This window comes from Dendrobium catenatum, unplaced genomic scaffold, assembly GCF_001605985.2.
Source record: "Dendrobium catenatum unplaced genomic scaffold, ASM160598v2 fragScaff_scaffold_1136, whole genome shotgun sequence".
Taxonomy (NCBI): domain Eukaryota; kingdom Viridiplantae; phylum Streptophyta; class Magnoliopsida; order Asparagales; family Orchidaceae; genus Dendrobium; species Dendrobium catenatum.
In genome coordinates this window covers 423,212-435,683 of record NW_021319598.1, presented here as the reverse complement: position 1 = coordinate 435,683, position 12,472 = coordinate 423,212, and the positions used below count along the sequence as shown (strand labels likewise).

The window sequence follows — 12,472 nt, the reverse complement described above, 5'->3', positions numbered from 1 at the left end:
TATGGGGTTATCTTCTGCAAGAATAGACTGTGAATTTCTGTGTTTGGAGATTTGAGGAAAAAGATTCTATACGAATCTCACCATTCATGCTATACGATGCATCCGAGAAGTGGTAAGATGTACGGAGATATGAAGAGTTTGTTCTTGTGGCCTGAAATGAAAAAGGATGTAGCAGGTTTTGTTGCGAAATGCGAAGCCTGTCAGTTAGTGAAGGCAAAGCATCAGCGACCAGGAGGTCTTTTGCAGTCGTTGCCTATCCCTGAGTGGAAGTGGGAGGAGGTAACGATAGACTTTGCTATGGGTTTCCCTCGATCTAAGCAAGGGCATGATGCCATCTGGGTGATTGTGGATCGATTGACAAAGTCTGCACACTTTCTTTCGATCAGGCAGACGAATCCGGTGGATAAGTTGGCACAGGTATATGTGAAAGAAATTGTTAGATTACATGGTGTGCCTAAAGTGATTGTATCTGATCCAGATCGACGGTTTACTTCTAGACTTTGGAAGGGTATTCAACAAGGCTTAGGTACAAAGTTGTATTTCAGTACGGCTTTTCATCCGCAGACTAACGGACAGTCTGAGGGGACTATTTAGGTACTGGAAGATCTTCTGAGGTTATGTATTTTGGATTTTGGAGGAAGCTGGGAAGATCATATCTCTTTGATTGAATTTGCTTATAATAACAGTTTCCAGTTCAGTATTGGTATGACACCTTATGAAGCTTTGTATGGCCGAAAGTGTAGAACTCTTTTGACTCTGACTGAGGTGGAAGATAGATAAGTGATGGGTTCAACTTTTGTGGATGAAGCTGTTATAAAGATTAATCTAATTAAAGAAAGATTGAAAGCTGCACAATATAGACAACATAAGTATTACAATCAGAAGCACAGATTTATGGAATTTCAGGTTGGTGACTTTGTGTATGTCAAAGTCAGTCCGATGAAAGGTGTAAGCAGATTTGGTAGAATGAGTAAACTCAGTCCAAGGTATGTCGGACCTTTTGAGATTATTGAAAGGATTGGAAAATCTGCTTATAGATTGTTATTATCCAATCGGATGTCTGATGTGCATAATGTTTTTCAATATCCTCTTTGAGAAAGTGGATATCTGATTCTGACAAGAAAGTGTCTATTGATGAGGTTGAGATTCAGGAGAATCTACAGTACAAAGAAGAACCGGAGAAAATTTTGGCCTATGATGTACTCAAGTTAAGAAGTAAACAAATTCCAATGGTTAAAGTGTAGTGGAAACACAGAACAGCACGATAAGCGACTTGGGAGAAGGAGTCGGACATAAGGCAGTCATATCCGTATTTATTTTGAATCAGTTTACTTTGGGAATGTCGAGGACGATATTTTTCTTAAGGTGGGTAGATTGTAAAACCCCTCAAAAGCTAATTTTTTTGAGTGCTGTTAGTCCGGACGAACTGGTCTCAGTACGGGACGAACTGAAGAAATTGTGAAAAAATCTGTATGGTTCGTCTAGACGAACCTGTAAGGGTCGGGACGAACCGTCTAGACTAACCAAATAGAGAGTTTCGTCCAGGGACGAAGAAACTTGGAATTTATTTTCGTTTGGACGTTTTGAGTACAGAGAAGATCGTCCCGGGATGATCGGGACATCGTCCTGGACGATCCTTCTTAATAAATATCTGAATAGTGTCATTTTTGAAGAGAGAGAAAGCTGTGGAGAGAGAAAAATGAAGGGAAAAGAAGAAAAGTGGATTTTTGAGCGACTTCGACCTGTTTTCGTCCGTCGTTGTAGTTGGAAAAGTTGATCGACTCGAGGTAAGACACATTCTGCCTTTCTTAATTTTCATAAACGAGAATTTTGACGACTTTTCTGTCTCGAATTTTGTTTCCATTAGTGAATAATTAATTTTATTTCGCACTGATAAATGTTTTACCGCGTAACTTTTGGTATGTTTATGAGATGATAATTGTGCACGTTTTGAGTATTTTTTGGAAGATTTTTACCGGATATTTTGAATTTTGTGATGTTTTAATTGAATTGCAAGTTATCAGGATGTTAAAAAATGTTACGTTAGTATAGTGAAAGTCTTATAATGTTGTCGTGAATATTCTGTGATAATTTGGTAAATTTCTGAATCTGTGATTTCTGTGTAAATTTCGTATACTACCATTATGCTGCTGATGAATTTTCTGACGAAATCTGATTTTCTGATTTAAATGTTTTGATGTGTGCATGCTATCAGAAGGGAGTTATAAGGGGGCTAGAATTCTTTGAGATTCTATCTGTGTCCGGGAAAAATCTGAAATCTGAAAATAAGTTTTGTTCCGGAAATTCTGTATGTCTGATCTGTTCTGGTGCTATAAGCACAACAGGATACATAAGGGGCCAGAATCTGTCGAGATTCTGTCCGTGTCAGGGAAGGGATGCATAAGGGGCCAGAATCTGTTGAGATTCTATTAGGGTCAGGGAATCTGATGTTTGATATCTAATAATCTATTATGTGACTTATCTGGTCTGTTTTATGAATTATCCGATATATGATTTCTGATTTTATGTATAATTCTGTCTGCTCTGTGAATTGAAAGCCTTATGATATCCGATTTGAAATGACTTCAGTTTTCTGTATCAGTTGTTTGATTTCTGTTGATCAAGTATCTGTTCTGTCTATTCTATGATTTCCGTATGGCTATTTTCTGATGTAAATTTCTGACTAATTTGATTGGTGAGTGATGTCTTGCTGAGCTGCTAGCTCATCCTTATTTTCTACGTGATTTTTAAGTTCTGGGAAAGGGAAGGAGGTCTTGGACTAGAAGTTCTGTGTCTGATCTGAGATTAGGTATTTTGTACTTTTGATTTTTGGTACATTCATGGCTTTTCTGTTATATTATGTTATTTATGTCTGTAGTCATGGATTGTATTGTATATGATTGTTTTAATGAAAGAAAAGATAGATGAACTGTTCTGTATTTGGATGTTTATAGTAGCTCTGTGTTTTTCTGTTTATTTAATATTTGGAAGAAAGTTCTGAAGCAAATTTCAAAGCTAGATCCTGGATTTTCAATGGTTCTGTCGCAGCCCGATGCGAGCGGGATCCGTCTCGGTCGGGTTGGGTCGTGACAGGTGGTGGGAAGTAGGGGTAGAAAAGAGTAGTCTGCATAAGGTTCGGTGAAGGTAAGTGTGGGTCTAGTGAGTAGAACTGTGGGCTAGTGGCTGTAGGAGAAGGTAAAGGCAGGCTAGGCTGACTCTGAGTAGTAGACTGAGATGAAGAGGTGCCCTCAAAACATACAGACCTGCAGTATGAGCTAACAGTAATCTTCTTATCGTGCCTACCAAATATATTCTTTATTAATCCTCTTTGACGATCATCACCTGAAGCCATATGCACAAAAATTTTAAAAATAATAGGAACATGAATTACAATAAAAAAGAATATAAAATAGCACAACAATTAAAATAATGCAAGTATAAAAAATTTTAAATATACAATAACGTAATAATTAAATAAATTTAATTATTTGTCAAATATCAATTACCTTATGTTGATTCACTTTTATACGATGAAACTTATGCACCACTATCAGCCTCGTCATGAATCTCCTCTATGTTTAAATCCACTTCTTCTAACTTCAACTCACTCTCAGTAGTTGTAATTTGATCATCCACATTGTTAGTAATATCTTTTATGTTTGATATAAACTCTTTTTGATGTGCTGGTGGTATTGAAGTAGTCTTCTCAATAACTCCTATGGTTTGGTCTTCATAACTACAAGCAAATCTTGCTTGCCTCGTACTCTACTTGGGTAATTAGCAAAATAGATTTGACTTGCTTGACTAGAAATAATGAATGGGTCAAACTTTGAATATTTCCTACCTCGCTTAACTTATGTAATATCGTACAATAGAATTTTTCTTATGCCTCTATTTTGTACTGGATCAAACCACTCACAATTGAATAGATAAACATTATTCCCAACACCAGGATATTCCAACTTTAATATTTCTTGTAATACCCCATAATACTCAGAATCATCACATGTATGGGTATTCCCTCTAACACATACACCAACATTATCTATTTTTCTATCTTCACACCAAGATTTTGTTTGGAATTTGTAACCATTAACTAAAAAAATTTGATAACACCTCACAACTCTATTAGGTCCCTAAGCTAGATCAACTAGCCCATGATATTGCAAATTACTTCCTTAAGCGTGGACCTATAATTAGTACATAAAATATGTCAGTAGCATGCTTAATAAGTAATTAAAGATATATTAATTGAGATGAATAGCCATTTTATATACCATATTTTTAAACCACATTGGGAATTCTATTTCCACTATCTTTTGGACTTCTACTTCTTCTATTGTATTCAATCCATCAATGAAACTCCTGTAATCATTAAGGTTTAGAATAAATTTAAGTATGAGTAACAAATTTATGAGCAAGTTTATTCATACTTACTCGAGATAAGGCTCAACTTCATTACAGTTAAGCAAGACATATAAAGTGGCAACTCGCATCTCCTTATCAATCAAATAGCGCATGGTACTAGCGCCTAAGGGTTCACCACTGTCGTTGAATACAGATAAATTTGAGGAATGACCCACATTTTCAGGTGCAGTGCTATGACTTGATTGTGACATTATTTCAAAGTAATACGAGCAAAACTGAGTTATCTCATACATTAAATATGCTTCAAATATTGAGCCTTTAGGATGCGCTTTGTTCTTAGCAGTCTTCTTAAGTTTATTTAAATACCTCTCAAAAGGATACATCCATCGATACTAAACAGGTCCACAAACTCTAGCTTTATATGGAAAATACACGGACAGATGCTCCACAGAGTTAAAGAAGCCTAGAGGAAATATCTTCTTAAGTTTACACATAATTAAAGGGATATTCTGCTCCATTAGAATCAAGGACTCTGTATTTAGCTTTGAAGAGCATAAATCTTTGAAGAAGTTACTAAGCTCGATGAAGGGCTTTAAAATTTAATCTAGCACATAACTAAAGGTAGTTGGTAGTAGACATTGTATAAAGATATGATAGTCATGACTCTTCATACCAAATAATCTCCCAGTTCTAACATCAATACATCTGCTTAGATTTGAAGAATAACCATCAGGTACCCGTAAACTCTTCACCCATTCATAAACAGATCGCCTCTGCTCTAAAGTCAACGTGAATGGAGCTTTTGGTTTGAAAAATTTTCCATTTCCAGCATCCCTCAATTCTAATGATTTCCTATTATAAATCTCCTTTAAGTCCATCCTTGCTTTTATGTTGTCTTTGAATTTATCTTTGATGTCCATGATTGTATTGAATATATTATCAAAGATATTTTTCTCTATATGCATCACGTCTAAGTTATGTCTGATCAAGTTTGTCCTCCAATATGGTAATGATCAAAAAATAAATTTCTTAGTCCAATTGTCGTTCACACCATACCCTGGTAATTTGTAATAAGCTAATGTTAGAGAATCTACTATTGTGGGCATTGATCTTACTCTTTCAAATATTTCTTCACTAGTAAGTCTAGGAGGAGGCAGCGACATAACCATTTTATTTTTGATAAAACCATCCTTATTTCGCCTGAAAAGATGATCTGTAGGTAAGAACATGTGATGAAAGTCGAACCAAGTGTTCTTTCCTCCATTCTTTAAAGTGAATGACTTCGTATATTTCATACAAAGTGGACAAGCTAATTTTCCAGAAGTGTTCCAACCTGAGAGCATACCGTACGCGGGAAAATCATTAATTGTCCAAAGTAATGCTACCCTCATAATGAAGTTCTGTTTGGTGGAGATGTCATATGTACTTATTCCCTCTTCCCATAATAATTTTAAATCATCAATTAAAGGTTGTAATAATACATCAATATTTGCTTTTGGATTATGTGGCCATGGAATGATAAGCGTAAGAAATATATAAGGTGTAATCATGCACAAATCTGGTGGAAGATTATATGGTGTGAGTATGACGGGCCAGCATGAGTAAGGTGAAGCAGACTGACTAAATAGAGTGAAACCCTCTGCGCATAAACCTAATCTTTGTACGATCAAAGTGTTTCCAGGCATTTTCTTATGATGGATGTGTAGTAAAACATTATTGCGAGATATGTTCTTTATGACATCTTATATGTTCAGCAGATCTCATTGATGTATATAATCATTGCAGTCTTGGAATCATAGGTAAGTAAATTAACATATTGGCTGGTACTTCTTTCAGCTTTCTTTTCGTGATAGATTTTGGTTTAAATCTCGGTGCGTTGTAATAATGACATGCAATATCTGATTGGAAATCTGTATAAAATAACATGTATCCATTGATACAATAATCTATCTTTACGTATGTAAAACCAAGCTTGGAAACCAACATCTTAGTCCGATATAAATTTATAAGAATTATGTTATATGTTGAATTGGTTTCTTTGAGCAGTCCAATAAATTGATTAAAATAATCATGGGGGATATTATATTCTTCCTTGATACTTAACATCTTAACAACAACGGATAGCTTTGAGTGAGAGGTGCACCCATTCTATATTGGTTGTTGGGAAGCATGCAATAAATCATAAAAATTTTGTGCTTCTTTAGGTGACTCTTCTGTATATTATTCAAATTGTGCTCCACTGACATCATGAATTAAGTCCTCAAGATTAGGTATGATATGTTCTTCCTCATCTATAGTAGCACTTATCGATGGGCAGCATCGAGAATCGAAATGTGGTTCATACTCACTATGTGAAGTCCAATACAAATATTTTGGCATGAAGCCTCAACGATATAGATCAACAATTATGTCATCTAGGCTTAGGTGCACCTAATTTTTATGTTTAGAACATGGGCAACGAAACTTTCCATCTGATATGAAACTGGGTTGTTGAGAAACTGTTTGAATAAAAATATTCACCCCTCTAATGAACTCATCCGTTAATATCTTTCATCCTTGCACCAATTGATTATACATCCAACTTCGTTGAGTTTTGATATCCATAATATGACATACATATAATTTGGATATATTAAATAATGTTGTAACATTTATTGGAACTAATGTTGTTATGACGCTTCAATAGTTTTAAGTTATGCATTTAAATGAAAATGCCAAATTTCATCAATGAAAAGGGTTACGACTGACTGAGATCTCGCCTCAGGATGGACATCTCTATAATAAACTAGCACAATTTTGATCATATTACATGATAAGACAAACCTTTTGAATGAGTTGGATTGAACAAATTGATTGAACTCGATCATTTTGTATAATCTAGTTGTTCTATTTAAAGAGAGGGATTTCAAAAATTTTTTGTACTCAAATCTCAAATCCCTAACTATATTCAGATGATGATTAATTCCCACATATTATGTATATCACTAGCTAATTCCAACACATCAACAATGACAACAACATCAAGCCTTTGTCCCACTACATGGGGTCGGCTACATGAATCCTTTTTCGCTATTGTGTCCGGTTAAAAAATCAAATTCTCATTTAAATTTAATAAAGAAAGATCATTTCTAATATTTTCTAACCAAGTCTTTTTAGGTCTACCTCTACATTTTTTAACATAAGTCAAATATAATACCTCAACTTTCCTAACTGGGGTCATCGGAAGGCCTCCTTTTAATGTGACCAAACCATCCAAGGCGACTCTCTCTAATCTTATCTTCCACTGGAGCTACTCCAAAATTTTCATGTATATGCTCATTTCGTTTCCAATACATGATGATGATTAATGCGCAACGTTACAAGAGAAAGAAAGAAAGTTATCTACACAACAAGCGAGCTCTCGTTAAAATGTCGTAACTTCCAATCCAATATGAAGGGAAGGTAGTCGAATGAGCGGAGTCGAACAAGTTACCTACATAGCAAACGAGCAAGCATTAATGTGGAAGCTAGGTCATCGAAGTAGCGAAGTCAAATAGCACAAAAGGGAGAAAGTTACCTGCAAAGAAGGAGCAAGTCGAACCGCTTCGAAGGAGTGAAGTCGAACGAATTTGAAGGAGCAAAGTCAAACAACGAACAAGGAGAAAGTCGAACCGCGATGAAGGAGCGAAGTCGAACACCGACGAAGGAGATAGTCTAACCGCGATGAAGGAGCAAAGTCGAACAGCGTCGGAGCAAAGTTGAACAACAAAGTCAAACAGCAAAGTCAAACGTGTCGAAGGAGTGAAGTCGAACAGCGAAATCGAACAACGTCGAAGGAGCAAAATCGAACGGTCGAACGATCGAAGGAGCGAAGTCGAACAATGTCGAAGGAGGAACAAAGGAGGAACAACATCAGAGGAGCGAATTCGAACAAAGCAGTGAACAGAGGAAATGAGAAGGCAACCCTAGGGGTTCACCCGATATAAGATTATTACCGATGTTTTTCCAGCAGACTATCCGACGGTCGGTTTACCGGTGGAACTTTTGCCGGTATTATTTCGTCATGTTTTAGTTAAGCCGACGCAAAATGTTCGCCGCCAGAAAGTCCGCCGTAAAGTTTCTGGCGAACATTTCCGCCGGTAGTTTGGTCACAGTTTCCGGCGTATATTAATCCACCGGAAAATTCTGACAGTAATAAGTCATTTTCCTGTAGTGTAACAAAGTCAAACCTGAGAAAGAAGTCCCAATTACATATAATCATTTTAAACTCTCAAAAGGATTGATCATATTGCTTATATAATAACATTTTCAGCTCACATGTTTAATGTTTTAAATGTTTTTCATGTGTTAATATTAATGTTGAGACAATGTGTTACTAATATGGATTAGGGAAGACCACATGATGAAATTATGGTGTAGAAATATCTAAAATATATTGAAGAACATGAAAAAAGATTGGACTTCGTTGTTAGAAGGCTAAGAAGCAAACAAATACATCATGCGAAGGTGAAATATAGACACATATTATAAAAAGAAGCAACTTGAAAAAAAAATCAAAACAAAGAATAATTGTTAAGAAAAAGAATTTTGAAGATAAAATTCTATTAAGAAGCAGAGAATTATAATATCAAAAAAATATTAACATGGAACATCGAAATTTATACTTAAAAAATAAACTATTTTTCATGTCTTAAAAATCATAATTTTTTTTTATAAAATTCTAAGTTTTATTTATATCACTTTCATTGGTAAGTATGTTAGCTTTTATTAATTACTTTCTTTCTTAATATGTTATCCTAAAGTCTTGATTACTTGAATAATTAATAACATTTCTATCAACGATAGAATGAATTAGAGATTTGACCATTTGATCAGCTTCATGAGTTTGCAGCTAGCTATCAGGATAGCAGCATCACTAAGACGCTTCTATGTTGTTTTCATCCAACATGAATCAAGCAAAGTGAAACCACAATTAATATTTATTTTGTTGAAAAAGATTATTTAAAAAGTTTAGTTACCATATGCGACTCAATGACTTCATTTATTTCTCATTCGTCAACTTTCTTTATAACTCTTTCTTTGAAGAAGATGAATAAAAAGAAAATTTTAGGACATTTAAGCCCTTTATACAAATTCATATACATATCATATAATCTCTTAAGTAAAAACTCTACCAATATAAAAAAAATTGCGTAAATTGATAATAAATATCAAAAGTAAATTTTTATATAATACCTAAATAATATGTTAAATGATGACATATTAACTTCCTATTGAATTATGAATTAATAAATTGACATACATATAAAAAAAAAATTATACAAGATCTAAAGTGACAAGTAATAAATTGAATCCAAAACAATATTGAATATAGAAATTGCAAAAAGTATCATCCATCATGTTCAAGTCCAAATTTTCTTTTTTATTGATTCTCTACTCATTAACATTTAATTCTTAATAAAAGCTTAAATAGTTGGCAACAACTTAGACATTATCTGCATTGTCATCACTGAGGTGATCTTTATATGAGTTGTTGCATAACAAATCGGTCTATCTTTGATTCACTCGGTAGAGTCGAACACCTCCCAATATGCTTCTTTTAAATTTATTTCAATCATATTCATCTTTTAGAAATATTTTTATCAACATAAATATGAGATTAATGCTCCAAAATTTTTAGGGTGGTTGTGTACAGCTTTCAAGTGATTGTCGGTGACGACTATATGGTGTTGGCTATGGCGAAGGTCGCGGGATGGTGGTAAAGGCAATCGAGAAGAAGTTGTTGCGCTCGAATGTGCATGAAGGTGTGATTTATGTTAGTTTTAACAAAGAAATATACAAATAGGGTGAGGCGTAAGCCTCACGCTAGAGAGGCGAGGCGTGCCTCAAGGCATACCTCAGCCAAGCTGAGGCGCAAGCCTCATAAAAAAGCTAGAGGCGTAAGCCTCGAGGAGTTTTTAACTAGGATTGCGCTGAGGCGGGCCTCAAGACGAGCCTCATATTGCACAATCTTAAACAATGTCACAAAGTTTGATGACACAAGAGCCTACATTAGATCGATGATTATAAAAGAACTTTAGTAGATAGAATTAAAGAATCTTCGGAGGTAGTAGTGAGTATTAAAAATTATTAGAATTTATTTGAGCAAATTCATTAAATGAGGCAGAAGAATACTTTTGATGAAGAATGCATTTTAATGTATACGTTGCATTTATGGGTTCCGAGTGATTTAGATCATAGGAAAATAATTTTGTAGGAAACTTATCACTCAATATATGTGATTTATTTAAGTAAAAAGATGTAGAAATATTCAAACAAGTATTTTGGTTGTCAAACATGAAGAAAGATGTTACTAAAATTGAAATGTGTTAAATTGTTAAGATTGTACATCATATATCAAGTGGATTGTTATAGTCGTTATCTATTTTAGAGTTAAGTGGGAAGAAATTATATTAAACTTCTATGAGATTTCCCAAATGCAGACAAAGTCATGATTGAATTTTGGTGATGTTTAACATGCTGACTAACTTCATTCACTTTTTGCTTATCAAGCAAATAAATTCAATTGAGAAACTTATAAGAGTGTATGTGAATTAGATTATTAGAGTACATGGCATATGAAAAGTAATTGTATATGATAGAAATAACAACTTTACTTCTTAATTATGGAAAAGTATATAAATTTTTTTGTTATATCTCATTATAGTATTTCATCCAAAAACTAATGGTCAGTTAGAAAGGATTACACATGTGTTGGAATATTTATTAAAATTATATATTTTAGATTTTAGAGGTAGCTCTGAATCACATTTACTTATAATAATAGCTATTAATCTAGTATTAAGATGACATCCTATGAAGAATTATATGACAAAAAAGTATAGAATTCCATTAAGCTAGGTTGAACTGGGAGAAAGATAACAAATGGGTTCATAATTAGTTGATGAGTTTACAAAAAAATAGACTACTTAGAGATAGATTAAAAGTTATTGAGGATCATCGACATAAATATTATGAACTAATGCAAAATTGTAAAATTTGATGTTGGTGATTTTTAACTTGTAAAAATTAGAATTATGAAATGTATAACATAGTCAAACCTGAGAAAAAAGTCCCAATTACATATAATCATTTTAAACTCTCAGAAGGATTGATCATATTGATTATAGAATAACATTGTCACCTCACATGTTTAATGTTTTAAATGTTTTTCATGTGTTAATATTAATGTTGAGACAATGCGTTACTAATATGGATTAGGAAAGACCACATGATGAAATTAAGGTGTAGAAATATCTAAAATATATTGAAGAACATGAAAAAAGATTGGACTTCGTTGTTAAAAGGCTAAGAAACAAACAAATACATCATGCGAAGGTGAAATATAGACACATATCAAAAAAATAAGCAACTTGAAAAAAAAAAATCAAAACAAAGAAGAATTGTTAAGAAAAAGAAATTTGAAGATAAAATTCTATTAAGAAGCAGAGAATTATAATATCAAAAAATATTAACATGGAACATCGAAATTTATACTTAAAAAATAAACTATTTTTCATGTCTTAAAAATCATATTTTTTTTTTATAAAATTCTAAGTTTTATTTATATCACTTTCATTGGTAAGTATGTTAGCTTTTATTAATTACTTTCTTTCTTAATATGTTATCCTAAAGTCTTCATTACTTGAATAAGTAATAACATTTCTATCAACGACAGAATGAATGAGAGATTTGACCATTTGATCAGCTTCATGAGTTTGCAGCTAGCTATCAGGATAGCATCATCACTAAGAAGCTTATATATTGTTTTCATCCAACATGAATCAAGCAAAGTGAAACCACAATTAATATTTATTTTTGTGAAAAAGATTATTTAAAAAGTTTAGTTACCATATTCGACTCAATGACTTCATTTATTTCTCATTCGTCAACTTTCTTTATAACTCTTTCTTTGAAGAAGATGAATAAAAAGAAATTTCTAGGACATTTAAGCCCTTTATACAAATTCATATACATATCATATAATCCCTTAATTAAGAGTAAAAACTCTACCAATATATCAAAATGAGCCACCGTTCGGCACCATTTTAAAAAAATTCAAACCCAAACACCATATTATCCCGGT

At 33.4% G+C, this 12,472-nt stretch overlaps 1 protein-coding gene across 1 annotated transcript; it reads left to right on the top strand.

Annotated features, from left to right (window-relative positions):
• The first annotated feature begins 783 nt into the window (after positions 1 to 783).
• Positions 784 to 1,244, top strand: LOC110112214. The gene is made up of 2 exons (XM_020844356.1): positions 784 to 986; positions 1,097 to 1,244. Exons 1-2 carry the CDS (start codon positions 784 to 786, stop codon positions 1,242 to 1,244), a joined length of 351 nt encoding a protein of 116 aa, XP_020700015.1.
• The last annotated feature ends 11,228 nt before the right edge of the window (positions 1,245 to 12,472 follow it).